The sequence below is a fragment of the Halichoeres trimaculatus genome, unplaced genomic scaffold, assembly GCF_033239565.1.
Source record: "Halichoeres trimaculatus isolate MK-OKI-2021-1 unplaced genomic scaffold, fHalTri1.1 fHalTri1_scaffold_15, whole genome shotgun sequence".
Taxonomy (NCBI): domain Eukaryota; kingdom Metazoa; phylum Chordata; class Actinopteri; order Labriformes; family Labridae; genus Halichoeres; species Halichoeres trimaculatus.
In genome coordinates, this window is record NW_027437193.1 from 3731962 (window position 1) to 3755798 (window position 23837).

Here is a 23837-nt window from a genome sequence, read left to right on the forward strand (position 1 = left end):
TATCCTCATTTTCCAGAACTCAGAGGAAGAACGTCTGGAGCTGCCGCGTCCACCAACTGTTCCCTAACTGAGGCTCTGACCCTCACAACGCGCTGCTAAACACAGTCACCTCTAATGTTTTCTTACGCCTCTCACTCTTCAGCCTGAACCTGTCAGGAAAGCTATTCTTACCCAGCTGCCATCAAAGCATTGTTGGGATGTCGAGGTACCAAGTCAGCCTCTCTGGAAGCTGTCAGTCATCGCAGGCCGGCTCGTAATAGACGGTCAGAAACGTAAGGAAGAAGATCAGCTGAAGCTGTGAAGCAGATTAATATTGATCGTGTTGGAGTGACACTTTCACAGTGACAGTTTAGGTGTAGGTGAAGCAAACCTTCCAGATTCCTGATTGTTTTCTCTATAAAAATGACAACAGCGCATTTACTCCTGAAAGAAAAGAAAAAAGTCGGTGAGCAAAACTTTTTTTCCACTTTTTGTACACAAACATACTTTCATAATTTGATAACTTAACATTTCCTAATTTAACTCTTTTTTTTAAGTGACTGGGAGGACCATCAGTGTGAAGTGGAAATGAATGGAGATCAGTTCTTTTTAACTCTACTTTTCTTTGTCCAAGACAACTTTTTACCAGAGCTAAGGTTTTTATCAACAGTGAGAGCTACGCTTTGAAATATGAAAACAAGCAAACGTTGTCAGTTTGTACCGTAGTTTAGAATAGAATAGAAGATTTATTGTCATTGTAACAAGTACAACGAAATTGAAGTCATAGAAGCAATCAAGAAAACAAAAGTAAGAAAGTGTATAGAAAGTGCAAAAAGCTCCATAAGAAAATAGATGCTGACAGCTTGTCCATCATTGTCCAGTCAGCCAGCCTCCACCTCCACAGGGTCCAGGACTGAGCTTCTTCAGCAGTCTGTTCAGTCTCTGTCTCCTGGATCCTGTCTGCCCACAGCAGGTGAAGCTCTTCCAATGTGGTGTTGGTGTCTGGTGTTAGCTCTGTTAGCCATGTCTGTGAATAGCATGATGCTACTCTGCCTTCTGGTATTCCCTCTGTTGCTGGGTTAGCACAGCTAGCTCGTCCATCTTATTGGAGATAGATCTTACGTTCCCAGTAACGATGGATGGAAGGACAGGTCCATGTCGTCACTTCTTAGCTCACACCTGAGAACCAGCACGTCGTCCTCACCTCCTTCTCTTCACCTTGTGAGAAGCGACCGGCCTTACACCAGTTAGCATTGACATGCTACAGGCTGCTAACAGCTGATTTTATATGTAAACAATGCAGCCATGGTTACATGTTGGATCTCCAGACAAACACAGGAGAAAAAGTAGTAAAAATATCACTGAAGACACAAAAAAGTTTTGTGTCCATCAGGCATTTAGGAATAACCTGTACCTTAGATACTCAGACAGCCCTTGTAAATACTCAGTAAAATAGTATTTGATTGTAATTTTATTCATCTTCAGCCTTTGTCCTTTATTTATTTATTCATTTATCTATTTATCTACATTAACTTTTTTTCAAGTCTTAAAACCGTTGAAAAACATATAACATTGAATTGTGTGTAAATTAGTCTCTATGCTAAAACAGTTTTAACATCTTTCGCCTTTTTTGTTTCTTTGTTTCAAATCACTGTAAAGATCTTTAAACTGAATTCAATTTCTATGGGAGGTGCAAATTTAAAGAAAAAAAACATTTTTGAAAAATTTTAGAAACAAAAGTTTGAGAATTTAAAAAAGAAGAAAAATCTTCTTCTTTTTTTTGTTTTTATCACCAAAAAATTGCAATTATTTCTCCTTTTTCCCAAAAGCCACTTTTTCATGCCTTTTTCAGTTTTTGGAAAGTAACCATAAAAATATGCATTTTCTCTACTAATTTTGAGATTCCCTCTTGATTTTTCTTCAGCATTTTGAAAAAATAAAGTGATTGTAAACTTTGGCATCGACCAGAACAAACTTTGAAGAAATAGAATATCACATCAGTTAGTTTTTTGTTTTTTCTTTTCTTTTTAATTATTGAATGACCAACTGAATGAAGTAGAAGAAGAAAGTGGTTGTTGCTTCTGGTCCTCTGACCATTTAATGACACATTACCGGATTCATCCGCCTGTAAATCATTAAAGCGGCATACCAGTTTATCAGGAAAAAATGGTTGAATGTAACAGCAGGTGTTTGGTTAATGTTGAAGCTGTGAAACCAAATAACACAGAGAGAGAGAGCTTCTGAGAGCGTTTCTTTTATTAAAAACACAAATAAACACATCCATAAATAATCCATGATGAGCTCGTCTCAGTCTCACAGACTCTTCATACCAAAAACAAAAAATCAGAACATTTCAGTGTTTTAGTTTTCACAGAAATAACCAAAACATGAAAAGCCTTATTACTGTGTTTGAGGAGTTACTGAAGTAAAATGTACGAAGACTTCAACAGAGTTGGCTCAGCACTCAGGGTTTCTCTTCACAGAATAGCTTCATATTAAAAAGTGTGACAGAAAGTTTCATCTGTCTATTTTTTACTCTGAGGGTAAAGATCGTTGAGGACAGTAAACGTAGCTTCATCACAAACAAACAAGCCAAATCAGGATTATCCATCGACGAATGAAGCTGGAAAAAAAGAGATAAACCAGTACTCTGCGAGGAGCTGTGGCCTGATTCCTCAAATATTTAATCCCAATCATGTTTGATATTTAGGCTGTAAACGTGTTATGTTAGCTGTAAAGATTGTCTCTTTTGAATGGGTGTGTATGTGGTTTCTGATGCAGCTGCAGTCAGCCTCTTGTGGACAAATGGAGGAATTGCAGTCTTAAGCATTTCTCCATCAGCTTAATGCTTGAGGCTTTGGATTGCCTCTTGTTAAAAATGCTTGATAATGATCGCCTAGTTGGCAGTTTAACTATTTAATTATTTAATTAATTATTTATTTTTATTTAATTTTTTTATTTATTTTTTTTATCTTATTTTATTTTTAATTTAATTTTATTTTTAATTAAATTTTATTTTATTTATTTATTTATTTTTAATTAATTTAATGAAAATTAAATAAAATCAAATTTTAAAAAAAATAGAAAATTAAAAAGGACAAACATACACAAACTATTCCTTTGGGCCTTAGACCTTTAAAGCTCAAAAAACAAGAAAACCTTGTTGAACGTGTATTAAAAAAAAAAAGATGAATAAAACTAAAAAAATAAATAAAGATAAAAAAGGTCTGCTTTGACTTTAGTTGTGCGAATTAGCCCAGTAGCTAGCTGTTGTTGTTTTCATCCTCCCACTCCATGGATAAGGTAATGAAAACGTGCAGTTTGGGCTGTGAAATCACTCTTTATCACAACAGTGGAAGAGTTTGTGTTTTCATTCGCCCAAAGTTTAGTGAAGCACAAGTTAAACTTGAGGTACGGAACATCAACTGCAACCAAGGGGCAACATCAGGTTTCTTCTTTGCTGAAATGTTAAAAGTCGCTGTTTGTTGAGAATCCGGAAAGACCAGAAACCACATACACACCCAGCCATAAAAACAGACTCTAACAGCATTATTAATCAAAAATCAGTTTGGGTTTGAGAAGCTAATTTTGCTAACGGCTCACACTGTACGGCAGCTCGGCTTACGTGATAAGCTGCGTTTTCATTACACCTAGAGTTGCGCAAAACCCAAATATTGCAACAAAGATAGGAATGGAAATATCAGAATTTTTGGAAAACCTCTCGGGTTTTGTTCCTACCTGTTTGAGCATAGACTGTCAAAAAAAAAAAAAGGAAGTTATCTTGTTCGGCTCGAAGTGAGGTCTCCACAAAGACTGCTCCCCCTGGTGGCTGGCTGCAGTATAGGTCAAAAAATCCATCTCCCCAGTCATTCCAGATGGGCTGTGGTCAAACTTAAAAAACTTAAAAAATAAGTTTTTCATTTAAGTAATACACCTCATAGAAATGTTTCTCACGTCTGATTGTTGTGGTGATTTGAAGATATTATTTGTTTCATTTTCATTATTTATTTTTGTCACCCAGCTCCACTCAGATTCTCCCAGAATCCCTCACAGTCTCTACTGCAGCTACCGATGGCGGCGCCTGTGACGGGGGTATTTTGGCTTCAAAACCGTGCAATGGTAAAAGGCGGAGCCACGCTGTCCACTCTATAAACAGTCTATGGTTTCATGATCACAGCCGACAGTTTGATCAGTGAATAAAAACAGTAATGAAATACTGGATGTGTCTACCCAATGTAACTCTGAAGGGAGCTTTTATTTTGAAAATTTTACTTTCTATCATGCACCGAGGTGAATGTGGCTCATATTAAGTCTTAAAGGGCATTTTCTACCAAAAATAAGACAAAACCACTTGATAAGATTGCAGTTTTTCTGGTGTTGGAGGTTGCTGCAGTTCTCAAATATCCACTAGGTGTCAGCAAAGAGGTTTATTCAAATTAAGAGCACTACAGTAAATCAAAGGATGAAGCAGACTTCCTGAGTATCGAGAGAAATACTGTAAACGTTGAAGATGAAGACCTGTTAACACTTTTATTACTCTAAAACCTGTCGAAGGAAATAATACCTGGGAGAAATTCCAGTGCTATGCTACCGTTTACTAAGAGTTTAGGCCGCTGCAGCCGTTCACATAAATAAGAAGCTTCACTGGGAAGTCGCAAAGCCGTCTGAAAGGCAGGTTATCAAATCTAGTCCGATGAAACCAGGAAACTGAGGAAAAATCCACTTCCTGGGATGTTTCATTGGTCCACAGCTTGATCCTACCTGGATGACGAACCTGGAACTCCTCTCTTCATGGTGTCAGGAAAAGATTTGAGGCACTGTGAAGGCGTCAGTTTTGGTTTCAGTTCTCAGCTCGTTGGATCATCCGAGCATCCAACCTCAAGTTTTTGAACCACGCTGGTCGTCCTCTCGTCCAGCCACGCGAGGCCTGGTGCCAGAGTTTGTTCAGTAAGGCGATAGGTTAGGAGAGGATAGCGGGAACCCACCTGATCCCACAAAGATTGTCTGTGCTGGCTGAGCGCTTCCTCGCAGCTCTCCGTACGTCCTTGTACTTGTCATCGCACAGCCTGGAAATAGCCTGAGGAGAGGAGGCAGACAGGTTTTTCATTTCAGAGGCACAATCACAGGAAGAACTCATACTCAATAAAAATAGCGGTGCATCTTTTTAAACGGGGACATGCAGAGATGCTGTTTGGAGAGTTTTCAGACGGATTAAGTCGAATGTCTCTGACTGTAAATGCTGTGTGGGTAGAAAGATGAGACACACTTGAAGTTTTCTGACCTGTCTCTTTAAGAACTCAGAGGTGGATTTGTTCCCCTTCTGATAAACAATGATCTCTAACTGTAACCTAATGTTTAAACTACAGTTATTACTCGTTTGTCTTCATTGTGACACAGGATTGAACATCAAAACAACTCTTGAAGCATTTAAAACCTCTTAAACCAGCAAGTAAACCAAACAGTTTGAAATTTAAATTAGCCACTAACGGGATTATCTCGTGTTTTTTTCCTCCTTTCATTGGACACTGTCCTTCTCTGTGGATATTTATCTGTATTCTTAAAACCCAGAAAGAGCAGAACAGCCTTTCCTCTGTTCACGACTATGCTGCGTGTTGTTTTGGGATGTTTTGGTCGTGCTGAAAAGATCATAGTGGATAAATGTATTCACATGTATTTGATATATATTTCCACACTGAAGACATTAAAGCCACACAGGTATTAATGCTAAGCTAACAGTCCCTGGTTTGTATGTTTTCACCCTTTGAACCAACCCTGTAAAGCAGATGTTATTGCTGTAATGTACCTTACCTACGGTGGCCAGTGGGTGTCAGACGATTTGCAAAAGCTACAACACAGCGGAAGTACGGCCAGAACGGAAGTTAAAAGAGGTAACTTATCCAAATGGACACAGAAAAGTAAAAGTAAGTACATGATTAACTTCATATATGATAAATAAAGCTTCATAGGGTGTCACCTTGTGATATTCGTAATAGTACTTATATGTATTTACGTTAGCTTTAGAGCTATATTTATTGTAGCATAAGTTAAAAAAGAAAACAGCCATTAACTTACTTTAACAACTTTTCTGTCTGTTGGGAAAACTCTCCTCTCATCTTCCATTGTGTTGTTGCTTTTGCAAATCAGCCGACACCTATCAGCCACCGTACATACCTTAAATACCTCCCCTAAGGAGGTTATGGTTGTCTGTCTGTTTGTGATCAACATGACTCAAAAACTAACAAACAGATCTTGATGATATTTTCAGGAAATGTTCAAAATGAGATAAGGAAGAAGTGGTTAAATTTTGGAGGTGATTCGGATCACCGTCTGGATCCAGGATTATTTTAAAGGATTCTTTATCATTGTGAGATAGGGCCGTTTTCACCATGTGTGTTTATAACTCCACCATAAATGGTCGGGTTGCTTTGAAAAACAAAACAAGACAAGGTCACCATAATTTCTGACGGATGTTAAAGTACGATCCAGATCCTGGCAATATTCTGGATACTAAGATCTAGAATATGAAATATGAACTGGGTCATCATCATTTTCAACACTGTCAGGAAACAAATTATCGTACAAACCTGCAACTAACACCAAATTGTAGCAGACAGTCTGCTGAAAGGAAGTATAACATTAAAGTAGGACTTAAGTGTTGGTGACAATCACAATATGCTTGGTGGAGGTCTGCTCTCTCTGAGTGATTTTCTAGTTTACATTTTATCATCAACTTTATGAAGCTCCACCTCTAGTTTCTGGGCCTTCTCTCTGCTCAGCGGCTCCAGGGGGAAGCTGAGGTTGTTGGACTCTGAGAGCGATCGCAGGTCGAAGTAATACTTGGCGTAGACGCTGGACGGCACGTTGATGTTGAACTGCAGCAGCTCCAGAAACTGCCGTTCCAGCTCGTTCCTGTAGAGGAGGGAAAAGCCGGTGGTTACTGTCACGGATCCACCGCCTGAAATGTGCAGTCACCTGTTCCTCTACTGCTCCAAAGACGAGCTAATCATCATCTTCATGGGAGTGAACTCACATGTCCTCCACGGTGATGTCCTTCAGGATCTGGCAGTAGTCCACGTTCCAGACGGCCTGGTCGTCCCAAACCTTTGAGGCCAGCAGGATGGCACCCAGAACGATCCGCTTCCAGTTACCGGGACAGATGTCGATCTCTGCGTAGGTCAGGAGCCTCTCCAGGTAGACCTGAGCGTTGACGCAGGGACATGAATGTTAGAAACGTAGGATTGTGGGAAACATGACGAAGGAGGCATAAATCTCTTACCAGTGTGACGATGGCGCACTCAGAGGTGAGCTGAGCGGCGCTGAACAACGTCCTGACAAACCGATAGATCTGCTTCTGCTCCGGGTCGTGCTGGTCGTAGTCCTGCGGTACTATTGATTTCTGGACAAAGAGAAGAAGAGAAAAGGAATTCAAACCAAAGTCTAAATGTCATTTGAGTAAAAATTATCTGAGAGAAGAACAAAAGTGCAAAATGTAAAGAAAAGGGGAATCATGGAGTCTTACTGAAAGAGGATGAAGCTTCTCATCGAATATATCTAACAGCATTCCTCCATCCACGTCCCTGAGGAGAAATTAACAGGTGCATCGTTAATTTTCAGAAGAAATGAAATCAAAGTGAAACATGGATGAACCCTGAGTGTCAATGTTTGATGCAACCTGCACAGAACGAAGCTAACACATTAGCTTAGCGAGGTTAAACAGACCGAGTAATGTGGAAGCATTTCGGCCAATCAGCTTTCTGCAAATCCTGGCAGCTTAAGGAGAAAATAGTCTGAAGTAAAACAGGCTGATCAAAAGTTTAAGACAACAGCTCAAAAAAATCCAAACACCTCTTGATCACTTCATGCGAGTGTTTCCAGGAGGCTGTGGGAACGTCGCTCCAACTGTGGCGTTGTCCTGTTGAAAACCCAGTTGTTACCACCATAAACTGTAAAAAAAAAAAAAAAAAAAAATGGACGTTCTCTTGACGCCCCTGAACAGCCTGAAGCTCCATTGTTCCATTAGAGGATCTTGATGGCGCCCCCTCCACTGTGCCGCCATGAAATCATCCGTCAAGGTTCATTTTTCTCTCCTCAGAATCCAACTGTCTTCATCTTTCGGTGTCCCATGTTTGCTGCTCTCTGAAAAAGTCCAAACAGGCGAGTTTGTGGCGTTGAAGGAGACGAGGTCTTTGAAGATGTGTTTTGTTCTTAATCTTCTTCTTCTTTGGACGTCGTCTGGTGGTTATTGGGCTGCAGTCGGCCCCAGGAATGGCCTTAACTTGGGTCATGGATCGTCACGTGTATCTTTTGGGTCTACCTTCCTACCTTTGGACTTTTTTGTTCCCTAACCTTCAGGATCTTTGCAGAAAGTCTTGCTGATGCAACTCTACAATCCGACCACGTTCATGAGGGAAGGCGACAGGAAATCACAGATTTTGTTTTTTAAAGGCCGAGCTCTTAAACTTTTGATCAGCTGATGAACAGACTTTAACTTTAATTGTTTGAAATAAACTGTTTCCATTGTTTTTTTGGTCTCACCCTTACTTCATCTTTTTGCATTTTGAAACTCTACTTTGAACCAAGTCTATCATCATGACCTTAGCATCCTTAAGCTGTGGTGTTGAAAACAATGTTCCCTCTGATGAGGCTCACCTGTTCTTTATGTGGTAGTAGATTGCCAAAGCAACACTGTAAGGAAAATAAAAAGATGTTTGTTCATTTTTAAATATAATTATTTGTGTATAAAGTGTGTGTATGATGGATGTTGACTGTACTGACCACTTGATGGTGTATTTGAGGTTGGGTTGGCTGACCGTGTTGTCGTCCAGGAAGATGGTGGAGCAGGAGCTGTATTTCCGCCTTGATGACGGGCCGTGCTACACACACAAACACACACACACACACACACAGTGAGTGTTATCAGAGTGTACATGTTTTTGTCTGACCCATATAAAGCATGCCAGGGTGTTGCGCTCAGGGGGGGGATGAGTCGTGACCTACAATTTAAATTTCTCCTTCTCTTTGTGTCGTTCAAACAGAGCTTACTCAGAGCTCCACTTCTTTAAATCATGAGTAAAAAAATGAGATAACTGATTGGATGAGACTTACGTTATTGATGAAAAGGCTTTTCCGTTTATCTCGAGCTGCAGAAAAAACGAGAGATGAGTCAAGAAATTTCATCAAAACAGCCCAAAGACACAGATATATCAAACACTCAGACATGCTGTTATCACAAGAAGCAAAGCTCAGCGAGGAGTCAACAATCAGCAGGTCACAGTGTGAGTTAAAGCTGCAGCAGGCAGAGGAAAGTGTGCTGTTACACCACCAGAGGGAGACAGAGTCCCACATTCAGGACTACTCACCGTTTCTGTAGGACAGCTCTGAAAGAGATCAACCAAAACCTTAGTGGGTTTAAACATTTTAAACATGGATTTAAAACAGTAACAACACTGGATGTTCAGATGAAACCATCACTTTCAGAAAACCGTCCAGTTCTGTTTCATTCAGTCAGGATCCAACTCTAAAATCATGTCCTTGCTGTCTCAAGCCGACCTGGAAAAAGTTGTCCATACATTAATCTTCTCCTGATGACTCGATAACTCTAACTCCCTCCTTCCTCTAACTGGTTCAAAACGCAGCAGATAGGCTTCCTACTGGTTTGGACAGACCACTTCACATCACTCCTGTCTTCACATCTCTTCACTGGCTTCATGTACTGTTTAGAAAAGATTTTGAGATTTTACTGATCACTTTTAAAGCTCGTTAGGTCTTGCACCAAGAGTTACATCACAGAAATGTATACGCCTTTGAGCCATCTCACAGCCTCAGAGCCTATTGCTTTAATGCGATTTATCCCTTTTAATTGTATTTTAAGGTTTACTAACTAAATTTGACCTTCATTTCAACTTTTTGTATTATTCCCTAATTTGTTTAATTTATTTGTCTATTTATTTATTCCATGATTATTAATTTATTTATTGTTTTAATTTTTCATTCATTTTGATTTATTTTATTTTATTTTTTATTTTTTTATAGAAACACTTTGAGCTTACAAAGCAAGCGAGACCATCAAAAAAAATTCTGTGGTTATTTTTCATCTCTGAAACCACATGTAGGGGGTAGGTGTTGGACTTGTTCTTACACTGTTCTTTTATTTATTTATTTATTTATTTATTTATTTATTTATTTATTTATTTATTTATTTATTTATTTATTTATTTAGTCATTCATTTATTTATTTATTTAATCATTTATTTATTTATTTTTTAATATTTAATTATTTTTTATTTATGATTTTATTATTTATTTCTTTTTTAATTATTGATTATTATTTTTTATTTTAAGTTTTATTTTTTATTTTACTAAATGGGAAACACTTTGAGCTTAGAAAGCAAGGGAGACTCTTTAAAAAAAATCCTTTGGATATTCTAATCTCTGAAACCACTTGTTAACCAATCAATTAATTGATTGATTGATTAATTTATGTATATATTCATATGTCTATTTATTTCTAAAATAAATGTATTGCATTTTTTATGCTTTCAATCATTTGCTTGGTCGTTTGATGTTTTAATTTTATTTATCTCTTTTTCTCAAAACCCTTTCCCTTTTTCACCTGATGTGATGTCGTCATTCCGCCCTTTTCTTTAAAAAAAATCTTCTTTTTTTTCAAATCTCTTTTAATCTTCTCAAAATCCTTTTTCATGTCACTTTGTGAACCATTTGTTTTTAAAGGTGCTATATAAATAAAGTTTATTATTATTTGTTATTATTAAATGTGTGTAGATTTCCAAACAGCTAAATATTAATATGTTGTAGAAATCCCTGCTTCTATCTTTTTTTATTTTTTCTGACTTTGAGAATCATCCCATTATCTCCTCTGAGACGTGGCAGACCTCCCCTCCTCCCCACAGGATGCAGCTCTTTATCTGACGCCTCTGGGCAGCTGCATAAATTAGCATCAGCTAAAAGAAGCTGCTTAATACAGCATGTCTCAGTGAAAGCTTCTTTCTGGTGGCTTTAATTTGTAGTCCTTCTCATGGCCAGCAGGGGGAGGCGATTCATTTCCTGCAGCTTGATGCTTCTTTTTTTTAAACGACAGTCCAATGTATGATAAATATTTTAGTTTAATGATACTTTCTGATCTGAAAGTTGTAAAATGTCAACTACAACAGATCAGCTCATACGTCTATGGTTTGAATCCAGTTTGCATAAACAGGCAGGCTAAGAAAATAAAAATATATTTATTATTTATGTGGTATAAACCATCTCAGAGCTACTCACCATCGTTCTGGGATTTGCTGAGGAAGATGGTGCTGGCCCGCGGGTGGTCTGATGGATTGTACTCCATATTCAGCTCTGTGAAAGGAAACAAGGAAACTGTTTTATGATACAGCTATTATTACAAGTTTGTCAATAAACTCTTGCAAAAAAGACCAAATTTTCTGTCTTTTTGTTGAAATTCAGTGGTGAACTGCCAGAGGTTAAGAAATAAGGAGAGGTTACCCAAAACTAAAAATAATGAATATTTCAAAATCATACGGAAAGGCCCTTTAACAACTGAAAGCTGTTCTGTGGTGGAGATCAATCGAGTAGTGCAAGAAAAAAGTCAGGGTGAGCTCAGTGACGAGAGTTTCCTTCATCATCCAAAGAATCTCAGAAACGGGGACTGGAAACTCTGATAGGAAGAGGTCTGACAGAACCAAAACCAGAGCCAGAAGACCCGTTTCTGAGAGTCAACAGCTTCAAAGAGGAGGTAGTGTCACAGTCTCGGTTTCAGTTACAGTGAAGAGGAGACTTTAATGAAATGGATGGTTCCTCAGTAGGGATGCACTGGTATGAAAATTTTGGCCGATACCAATATCCGATATCAATATAGGAAGGAACCATAAGTATATATATTTTTTTACAGTTTGAATAAACTCTGAGGCTGTTTTTAGTCCGGGCTCTGTGTGAAGAGAAGGATGTGTGTGCGTCTTATTGTTCCTCACTCAGGCATGATTCATGTTCTCATCCAGAGCTAATCTGAGCTGCACCACAGCCTCAGGACACGAGCCACTGATGCATATGTGTGCTGCGTCTGATAACACAGGGAAGCTCGCAAAATATGTACCATGGTCAAAGAATTCATGACATTGTCCTCTTTGAAAAGACAGTTTCTGTAAAACCACGGCCTTGTCTGTCCTAACTGAGGATCCACACGGAGTTCTCCTTTTAAAATAAATACTGTATCATTAAAATATGTAGGTAAGTAGAAGGATTTATTCAGTTGTTTTACACAATGCAATATGGTCACAAGACAGACGTTTTAAACAAATCAAAAATTTTAAGCAAACCAAATTTCTTCTTTTTTGGATCAAATTTTAATCTTATTTTTTCCTGTAAACAGGTACAATAACATAGATAAAGAGAAAAAGAATTTAACATATTAAAACTAAATGAAAGTATATGTGATGATAATAGAAAAACAGAGAAAGATATTATGAATGAATAAGAAATTAACAAATATATATTTTTTTTCATATCAATAAATAAATAAATAAATAAAACTTATTGTATTAGGTAGTGACTGAAAAGGCAAAGGCAGAAGCAGGATGCTTCTCTGGGTCTAGCCTAAATATTTGATACATTTAAGTTACCAAAAAACAGAGATTAAAGAAAATAACAAAATTAAGAATAAGGGTGGGATTAATTAGGGCTTAGATTTTATTTCATTTTATTTTACTTTTTATTTATTTATTTATTTTTAATTGAAGTCCTTTATTTTACTCTTTGTTCATATGTGCGGTTGGTTGAGATTAAAACTGACTCTCATGTGATGTGCATTTTTTTTGGAAAACATGGCCCCTGATATAGTCTGTAGACATCATCATTCAACTTTTGCACTTGGTCCGCTGTAAAAAAGCAAAAATCTGAATTATCAAAGAATTTCAATCAAATCATCATCTCAAAAATTGTAAAAGAATCAGGAGAAAAGCGTATCGTCCCAGCTCTAATTAACAACATCTTCACATGATCAACGCTTATAATGTTCAAAAATAACTTTACAAACCAGTTTTCTGAGGATATGACATGAATTACACGTCGAAAAGAACTTTTGCACAGCACCTAGAAGTAAATTAACTTTTGCTATGAATATTATTAGCATTTTTTTTGTAATGAAATAAGTCAGAAAAATTCACAATGTGTGAATTTAGAAATAAAGGACCAGCGTGAGCAAAGTAATAGGTCTTACAAATGATGCCTATGGCTCTTTTTTGTAAAACAACACTTAAATTTATGTTTGTTTTGTACGGAGATCCCCACAACTCTACACAGTAAGACACGAAAGGAACATTAAGCAAATAATTACAGAATTGGCACTGACTTTGAGATTTTACCTTTTATATATTCAATATGTTGTTTCCATAATAATCTATTGTCAATCACAACCCCAAGAAATTTTGTATGGAAAATTCTGTCTATAAAAATATTACTGATGTTATTTGTAATTTCCTCATGTATTTCATTTTGATTTCCAAAAAAATATTTTTTATAATTCTTATTTTTTTTATTGTATTTCTAATCATTTTTCCCCATTAAGAGATCATTTATTGTTATTATTATTATTATTATTATTATTATTATTATTATTATTATTATTATTATTATTATTATTATTATTAACAATTAAGGGATAATTTATTATAATTATTGGTATTGTTTTTAATTATTATTATTACCATTAAGTGATAATTTATTAACATCATGTGATTGGTTTCTGTCTGAAAAAGAATCATCATAAACTATGTGGAGCCATCTTCATTATTTTCTATGAAAACATTACTCACCTAATATGTAATTTCCTCCTTTATTTTTATTATGATTTAAAAAAACAAGATTTTTTTCATAGTTATTATTTCAATTTTTTTCACCATTAAGCGATAATTGATTATTATTATTATTATTATTATTATTATTATTATTATTATTATTATTATTATTATTATTATTACCATTAAGTCAATTTTTTATTATTATATATGGGTTAGGGTTAGGGTTATTTTTTATTTATTTATTTATTTTTTAATTATTTATTTACCATTAAGAGATGATTTATTAACATCATGTGACTTGTTTCTTTCTGAAAAAGAATCATAAACTATGTGGAGCCATCTTCAGTATTTTCAAAGCAAAGACTGAAATTTGCAGCGTAAAAAGTAAAATCTGTCAGCGCTCCTCATCCTCTAATTCGTGGATTGATTTTGTTTTTCATCCTAACTGTCATACACCCAGAAAAAACATCTTTGTGAATGCTCGTCTTTGGAGATCACACACCCTACTCTCCAATCTGAGCCTTCCTGGCTCAGTAAAACAAGCGAACACACACACTGGGTTTCATTCTGCTCTCTTTTCTGAGGGATCGACCAAAGCGCAGCTGAAACATCTTTGTTTTCCACTTCACTGCCGACAGAATTAAGAGCCCTCTGACACACTTAGCCGTGCAAACTCTTTGTTTACTCCCTGAACTAATTTTAACTAAATGCCACTTCCGCTGGCAGCCGGACCTCAGCTGGATGACCAACAGGAGCCTTAACACGCTTTCCCCTCCTGACATTTTCAGAAACACGTCTGATTATTTCTGCCTGGAGGCCTCTGCAGCTCAAAGCGGACTGAGCTCGGATTAGCCTCGTGTCGGTTTATCACCTTATGCAACAGCAATCAGAGGGTATCTCTGCATCAGGCCAATTTCAACACGTTCACACATTAGAGCTTGAAGAGGAGCTGAGCTGCTGTTGGTGGTGAGGTCACTTCCTCTTTGGGGATAAGAATAAAAATCACGACAGATTTTAAACAATCCGCTCCTGAAAATACTCCGACCTGAGGTTATGATAGACTCAGGGAAAAACCTGAACCACTGAGCCCACCTGCTGGGCTGGGTATATCCCAGAGTGCACAGCAGCAGGTGTCGAGTGTTGACACCTGATATCCACCACCTCCACTAAACCTTAAAGAAGACTCGTGATCGGCGTCTGCAGGTGACACAAGAGACGCTCGGCCAACCTTTTAGCTGGCAAGACAACCTTTGTGTCTCAGCGCTCTTACATAATGAATTAACAGACACACTTCACTCTTAATGGACAAATTCATCTTTCTAGGATCTATTTTTCCTCTCTGATGAGGCAACACACACACACACTCACACAGAGCTGCTGATGGACAAGTGTTGGATTTTGCAGTTTGTGTTTTGCATCTTTGCTGCGTCAGTGTCTCAGAGTAAACTGCAGAGCATCCTTAAATGTGGACGTGTCAGCAGCACGGTGCTGGGATCTGTTACCTCAGTCTGCTGTGTGATGAGGACACCTTCAGTCCATCAGTTTTTCCTCTGGTATCTGTCTGAGGTTTTGCCATTTTCAGGTTCTGAAGTTAAAACTAGGATCATGAAAACCATGTTTGGTATTTTCGGAAAATCTCAAGTTTGAAACAAGCTCCAAATGAAGGAAACAAAACAAAGGAGACTGAAACTAGTCCCATGGAGCGCAATGGAGATTGTCATTTTAGCGCAAAGCTAAAGCTAACTGTTTGCAAACAGTTATAGCCATGCAAGGTATTGGTTAGGCACTGCAGGGTGCAACAGTTTGTCAAGCTACACGAGGAGGTTAGCCACCAAAAAACACCATTTTAACCTAATAAAAACCCAGGATGTGTCAAATTACTGAGTTAAAGACATCAGCAATCCAGTCATATGTCCAGAATAACAAACATTAACATACAAGCTCCCTCCAAAACCAAAGACGAGGAGTCTGAGGCCTGGGCCGTAACAAAGGAGCCAACGACTTATTACTTATTGACTTACAGTCAAACCTGGTTAAGGAAGGCTGGATCACAGACATTGCTGGTGTTTTAGTGTTAGGTGGTGACTGACAGCCCTGAGCCCTGAGAGATACATGGTTAGCCTCACAGCATTATTGCCCGATTTAAATAAATATTATACATAGCAATAAAAAGGAACAATGGATATACTTTTTCTTTGAAAACTTCAAAAACTTTGAAGCATGACTTTTTAGGAGACAATGCTATGAGGCCAACAACATTGAATTCAAAGAGACTGCGAGTAGGGATGGGTACCTTTCACATTTGAAATGATATGGTACAGATTCCCGGTACCTGGCAATCGGTATTGGTACTCAACGGTACCAATTTTCAGTACTTTTGTGTGTGTTTATGTGGTAAAAAATGTCAATTTGTTTGATGATAAAATGTAAATTATTTTCCATTTAACATATTTATTCTTCAGTATATGAACTTGCAATACTGTGTTCATGTCCTGCATAGGGATGGGTACCGAATTAGTTACTTTTAAAGGTACCGACCGAATTCTGTCAAAAGTACCGGGTACCGATTCATGTGAAATCAAAAGGTACCATGTTTAGGTACCTAAATGCATCCTTGTGGCTGTGAGAGAGTGGAAGAATAGGTGATTTTCCATACTGGACATGAACACAGGATTGCAAGGTTATATATTGAAGAATAAAAATATTAAATTGAAAATAATTAAAATTTTATCTGTAAACAAATTGATACTTTTTACTACATAAACACACAAAAGTACCAAAAATTGGTACCGTTGAGTACCGGTACCAATTGCCAAGTACCAGGAATTGTCAGGAATCAAATGTAAAAGGTACCCATCCCTAATCCTGCATGGAAAATCACCTACTCTTCCACTCCATCACTGTCACAAGGATGCATTAAGGTACCTAAACATGGTACCTTTTGACTTTAAGTGAATCAGTACCCGGTACTTTTGACAGAATTCAGGAGGTACCTATCAAAGTATCTAATTCAGTACCCACCCCTAACTGTGAGGAGGATCTGTTTGAATTTGATTCCAGCGCCACCTTTTGGCCCGGAGTGTCACACGCACACTGTGGTGAAGGCGTGACTCTCAACAAGGCATGTGTTTGTTTTGAAGCTAATGACCAGAGATCAGATCTTATTTTAAGCTCTACTTTTTTTTGTTTAAGCCTTGAAGCTGTGTTTGACCCTTAAGCTCAAGTTTTAGCCATTAGCCAATGTGTTAGCCTCAAAGTCAGGATTTAGAGGATGTTAACAACGGTTTTAGGGTGAAACATAAAAGTTTTGTTGCGTTTCAGCCTTGCATTTACACAGAAATGGCATTTTAGCCGACCTAAATCACAAACTTTTGAAAATGGCCTCCAGAGTGGAATTTTTCTGAAACGCTGCCATCACCGTTGCCGTGAAAAAAGTAAGCTGGCGTTTTCAGTGGAAATGCTGACGTCACACTCCACTTGGGGCTAGCGCATACACCAGTACAACAGTACCGTTGTTAGGATCATCGCGAACTACTGTGTTGAGCTTGTGCCAAATCTGCTGAATCTGTGACTGTCTTTAACAAAATGAGCATCTGTTGCTCCACTTCTGCTCTTAGTATTCACCAAAACACCAGATGATCGGCCCAACTCTACTTCAACGGAGATCTACCAAAAGCTGCTTCTGGACAAGACAGTTATAGCGCCAACTACAGGCCTGATATGCCCATTTTTTGGCCTTAAACTTGTAAATTAGCCTTTTAGCCTGTGTTATAGTCTATAGCTTGTGTTCTACCCTTTAGCTCATGCTTGGCCTCTACCCCATTTTTTCTACATTTAAGCTCATGTTTTTGCCTTTAGCCAGTGTTTCAGCTATTCGCCTATGTTTTAGTCTTAAACTCTTGATTTAGCCTTTAGCTCATGTTTTAGCTTTTAGCTCGTGCTCTATCTCTTTCCTGTTTATCTTTCTTCTGCTCTTCTGTCCTTTTTCTGTCTGACAGTTAGGCCCCAGTGTCCACCATCACTACAAAATTAATCACAGAAATCGTTTTCAGCAGAGAAAAACACAGATCTCTGTTCTCTCTGCTAAACTTCGTCAGCCGGCGTGGTGTTGTCATAGAGACTTAGAGTCCTGTCCAATCTGATTAGGAAGCTACAAAGTAGCATTAAAGAATAACCTCCATTGGCGCTGATAATCTCATTTTATAGTGTGGTTTATAATCAGTCAGATATCTAGAAGGGAGACTTTTTCAAGATCACTTAGAAACTCCTCACAGCCTGTTAAATGATGTTAACTCGTCTGAATGAAGGGAGTTAAAGCTGTTCCAGTTGCCAAAATCTGTGCAGTCATCTTAAGAGTATTTAGCTGTATTTATGTGTCTTTTTCTCTTGCATGAAAAACAGAATGAGAGTTGAAAATCCTGAATTTAAATTGTTGGGTTTACTAAGACACAGCTGCAACAGGCTCTTCCATGACAGCAGACTGTCAGCTTACTCCACAATTATCACCTCCACCCTCTGGGACCCTCTGGGACCCTGTGGGACCCTGTGGGAGCCTTTCAGCCTCAGGAGGAGCTGAACGGTTGGAGTTAGGTCTGCCGTGGGCTCTGGTGTGAATGTGATCCTGTGTTATTGTTGGAGGCTGTGGAAGAATGGAGCCTGATTCGCTCCCATGCAGTCAGTCAACATGTTCACTGTTCAGTCATGCTTATTAATCTTTAACCATCCACACTGACCTCTAACATAGTTCTCCCACTGAGGGTCTTCACCCAGTCAAAGGGTGCGGGCTTAAAGATTTCACTGCATGTGGAGAAGATAAAGAAATAACATCGAAGTGTTTCAGAAACAAGAACGAGACAAAATCTGTTTGTTCTGGGTTCCACTGTTAGTGTTGGTCCATCTTCATTATCATCTCAACCGTCAAACAACAGGAGGATGTTATCCTAACCCCCTGATACTGTTACAACACACACACTAACACACACACACACACACACACACACTGACCAAAGGCCCTGAGTGTAAGCGACCCAGCTTAAACAAACAAAACTGACCTGCACTCCCAGGCACACGGGCTCATTTCAGGGGAGTTTCCTGGGAACGTGAACCTCTATTACAACCATTACTGCCGCCACTATGACCACGGCGCCTTTCAGAGACACACGTGCAAGTGATGCATCACAATCTGCTTTCTGTAGAGCATCACCTCGAGGCGCAATGAGAAACAGAGACTGCGGATACGGTACATCACCACAACCAAAAGTTTGAGGATGGATAATATGGGCTTTAAACGTGAGGTTTTGAAAAATAAAACCAAAATATCTACAGTTGCCACCTATATTCCATCAAAACAAACCAAGTTAAGCCAATTAATGTTGACTGTGTTGTTTTAACTTAATTAAATTGCTTTCATTTAGCAAGACCTACATTTGTTAAACCAAGTAACTGTAAATATATTGTGTAAACATAGAGTATTGGCGTTACTATTACTTATTTTTTATATCCACTAAGGTAAGATATTTGAACCGTGAGTGAGGAGGGTTATGGGGCGCCAATTGTAAAGTTGCACACACTGCAAATAACAACATTTCTTCACATTTACTTCTAAAACATCACTTTTTTTTGCAGATTTAGAGAAATATTTGTGAGAAATATTTGTCAAAATTTATATATAAATGTTAAATATTTTATCTAAATGTTAAATTTTACTTATAAATGTTATAAATCAAAGTCCTGATTCTAAATATTTAGCTTTGTTTCTTAACATTTAGTTTCATTCTAAACATTTATCAAAGATTTATATGACTTAAGCAAAGATTTATAAATATTTATTCAAGATTTCTAAAAGTTACGCAAACATTTCTAAATCTTGAGCAAAGATTTATAAATATTTGCAAACATTTCTAAATATCTAGTCAAGATTTCTAAATCTTTTGCAAAGATTTCGAGATATTTCTTGATATGGAGTCAAGATTTCTGAAAATTTAGCTATGATTTCTAAATATTTTGCTGATATGCAAAGTCACACTCATGCCCACCGATTGTACCAAAATAAAAGTTTGAGGAAGTGATTTTGAGAATGTCAAGCTACTACTGTTGGCTACAGGATCTTCAACAGCGCCATCACAGCACGTGGTACGTTTTTTTAATGGCTGCATTTGACTTTCTCAAAATCCTGCTCGGCTGGATTGCTTCCTCCAACTTTTAAAGTTTCATTTCAGTTTACAGTTTCATTTATCAGACACTTTTGTCCAAAGCAACGTACAACACAAGCAAGAATCTAGACAGAAGGAAAACTTTGTTAGTGCGTTAACAGTGCTACAAGTTATTCTGCTGCAGGTGTTGCCATTAAAAGCAAGTTTTTTTTTTTTTTTTTTCGTTTTCTTTTCTTTCTTTTTTTAATTCCAGCGGGCGGGAGTGTGAATTTGCATGTTAGCTAAATATTTAGAAATTGTACCTCAAGATTTGGAAATCTTGACCCCATATTTAGAAATCTTTGCTTAAGATTTATAAATCTTGACAAGATATTTAGAAATCTTGAGAAAATTTTCAGAAATCTTTGTAAAAAAAAATTGAAATTTTTGCTTAAGATTTAGAAATCTTAGCAGATATTTAGAAATCTTTGCAAACGATTGATAAATCTTTAGTCTCAGTGAATTATTTAGAATGAAACTAAATGTTTAGAAACTAAGCTAAATATTTAGAATCAGGACATTTATTTATAACATTTATAAATAACATTCAACATTTAAATAAATATTCAACATTTATATATAACATTTGACAAATATATTTCACAAATATTTCTCTAAATCTGCAGAAAAAGTGATGATTTAGAGCTAAATGTGGAGAAATGTTGTTGTTATTTGCAGTGTGTGCAGCTTTACAATCGGCGCCCATAGAGGGTACGCAGTGGACATATGATCTTACTGTACGTTGATGTGTGTTGTACTTTCTCTCTGAGGCTGGAAAATAAAAAAAGAGTTACTTGCAAATCTGAATCCTGGTTGGGACAGTTTTGTTTTTCCCATTTTCACTGCCTGCACCACACATTACAACAACATTGCGTTGGTTAAAACTAACACAGGCTGTCTGTGCACCACTGCATGGACGGGCTGTGTAATCTTAAACACTTCAGTTTAAAATTGGTCAACAAAGTACAGCCTGTCAACGATTTTGTTTTATTAGCATAAAACAAACAGTAAAAATCATTGGGTACATGGGCTGGGCCATATGGAGCACAGATCACCTGTCCACGCCAGTTGAGCACAGAAAGCCAGCCCATGCCCGTCAAATACCATCTCACTGAACAGTGGGGTCTTTAATGCACTGCGTACCCTCCTCACTCATGGTTTCAATAAGCTGTCACAACAAAAATGACCTAATTAGTTTGTACCAATCATAAAAAAAAAAAGTTTACAAAGTTACGTCCAGATGCACCCCTCACAACAGCAAGCGGATTGTTAGCTCATTGGAACTTGTACCCTTCGAAATGATGCCCACATCACCCAGGTTATCCCCTGGCTCTGCTCTCTGATAAATATGGCTGACTGCACATTACTGCCACCTCCTGCTCTGGAGAGGTGTTGCAGATGGGATTCTCTCCTAAACCAATCAGGTTGAGTTAATCTATTCGAAGCCAAGTTTTACTTGTGTTGGTTGAACAAACACCCACGTTGATTTTTTGAGTGTAGTCTATAAAAATGTAAATCAGTTTGTCTCCTAAGTGTTTCTTTCTTCAGAGCTCAAAGCCAGCATGCTTTTCTGAAGTGATAATTAGTGAGAAGAGGAGGCGTTAGCCAACGACCGGGGAGTAAATTCCTCTCATTGCTAGTCAGTAAATCAAATAAGGGAGCCTCTCCTGGGGATATCACGAGCCTGAGATGAATACATTATCAGCATGCAGCAGTAAATATCTCAAACATGACCAGCTACAGCTGACAGAGAAACATTATGTGAGCTGTGTGATAATGTCTGACAGGAAAACACAGGACAGGGGGTAAAAGATAATAACGTGATAAAGAGCATTTATCTGGGTTTACGGTAAAGCAGGTAGCAAACTGTGAGTACAGAGTGTCTTTAGATAATTTACTCTGGCTGAAGAGATGATGATGAAACAGACAGAGGTGTCTTTTCCTGGATTCACAAAGTATCTGTCAACCTCTGCGTTACTCTTACAGGCACTGAGAGCATTAGATTAATACAGTTCACCCAGGATGAAAATAAAGACTGCATTTCCCATGAGCACCATCTAACTCTTGAAGCTTTTTTTGTTTTGTGTTGTGGCAGCAAAATAAACAAAAATAGATCTTCTTATCACCTTCTTTAATCCTAATTGTTTGCTGGACAGCTTTGAGTGATGAGGTGAAGGTTGGACTAATCTTTGTTAACTGATTTATTAGAATTAGCTACCTGACAAAATGTCACGATGTGAGCTCTGGTGTCCCAGTAAATGTCTTAAAATAAATAAGACAAGATCATAAATAATGTAAAGCTGTAATATGTAAAACGGCTACTTGAATAAAGTAAATATAGAAATACTGTAGAAAAATACATTTTTTTGGCATCTATGTATAAATAACCTGAATAACATTAATATGTCATTGGCAAAATAACTTTATAAAATAAATAGCGAAAAAACGTAAATAACAAATATTGTAAAGAGCGTAAAAACTGATAACATGTAAATAATCACAAAAAAAGTGGAATTGTAAAATTAAAATATTGAAGCAACTTCAAAAAAATAAAATGTCCGCAAAGAAAATCATGTAGGTAAGTAAAAACTGAAATTACATCAGTAATGTAAAAAAAACATGAATACCGTAAATTATGTAAATGATGAAAAATTGAAACTAGGGCTGCACGATATGGCCAAAATCCAATATCTCAATATTTGTAGGCTATATCTTGATACATGATATATATCTCGATATTCTGATTTCTTCTCTAAATCCCTCCATTAATGTTAAATCCAACCCTTTGATGCATAAAATGACATGAGTACAATGATTTAAGCAGACCTTTAAGTTGGATTTTAAAATTTGAAAGCAAAAAGGAGAAAATCTCAATCAGGTAGAGTTTAGCAAACCTTTCATTTTAAACCAAACTTTATGTAGTTACATATTTTTAGTTCCATTAAAATAATTCATTCAGATTTATTCAACTGGCTGATTATTATATTATATTATATTATATTATATTATATTATATTATATTATATTATATTATATTATATTATATTAAATTATATTATATTATATAATATTATATTATATTATATTATATTACACATTGAAAATATCATGAACTAAAGTTGGAGATAATATGACTTTCATTTCCATAAATCAACTACCTGGATAATTTTGGTCATGCTGAAATGACTCTCCTGACTTCTGTCTTTGATATATATATATATATATATATATATACATACATTTTTATTTATTTATTTTTTATTTTTTTTACACTGTTTGACTCATTAGTCCCCAGATAGCTGTGAAGCATTAACACATTAAATCCTGCTCATTCATCTCTTTTATTCAGTAAAGCCCAGATTGTTTCAGTTTGACCCAAAATTGCAACAAACAAAGCTTCAGTTTTAGCCATGTGGACAATTTTTCAAAGAAACAAAGAAACTCCTCCTGCTTGACAACTTGCACCACCAAGCTTTACCAGAGCTCTGAACAGTGATGGGTATCGAGCCAGCTTTCTCACAGAAAATACAGGAACTTTAATTCAGCATAAATAATTAAGCAGCCTCATCAGTGATAATCTCATTTTACCACAGAGGCTAAGAAGACGTTTTTTTAGAAGTGAGACTATCTCACAATTTGTCAAAAACTCCACACTGTGCCTTTAAAGATGCATCCAATAATAAACTGGCATTCGATATAAATCAAAACAACATCCTGGCAGCAGCATCGACTCTCAGCCTCCACAGTTATGAGCCTGAACCATGAGTCATCTTTATTTACACAGAGCCACATCATAATAAAGTTATCTCAGGACAATGCTCCACAGAAACTTTCAAATGTGACGTTCAACATCTCT

General features: G+C 37.1%; 1 protein-coding gene across 1 annotated transcript in view; it reads right to left on the minus strand.

Moving 5' to 3' along the window:
* Positions 1-2260: 2260 nt before the first annotated feature.
* Positions 2261-23837, minus strand: part of LOC141804695 (cyclin-Y-like) — a 32628-nt gene continuing 11051 nt past the window's right edge. The window contains exons 2-11 of the mRNA XM_074689286.1: positions 11260-11334; positions 9339-9356; positions 9085-9119; positions 8755-8852; positions 8629-8664; positions 7499-7556; positions 7256-7375; positions 7010-7176; positions 6726-6888; positions 2261-5056 (exon numbers count right to left, since the gene is read on the minus strand). Of these exons, the coding sequence (XP_074545387.1) occupies positions 4940-5056; positions 6726-6888; positions 7010-7176; positions 7256-7375; positions 7499-7556; positions 8629-8664; positions 8755-8852; positions 9085-9119; positions 9339-9356; positions 11260-11334 (887 nt within the window). The 3' untranslated portion in view covers positions 2261-4939. The remainder of the gene's footprint in view (positions 5057-6725; positions 6889-7009; positions 7177-7255; positions 7376-7498; positions 7557-8628; positions 8665-8754; positions 8853-9084; positions 9120-9338; positions 9357-11259; positions 11335-23837) is intronic.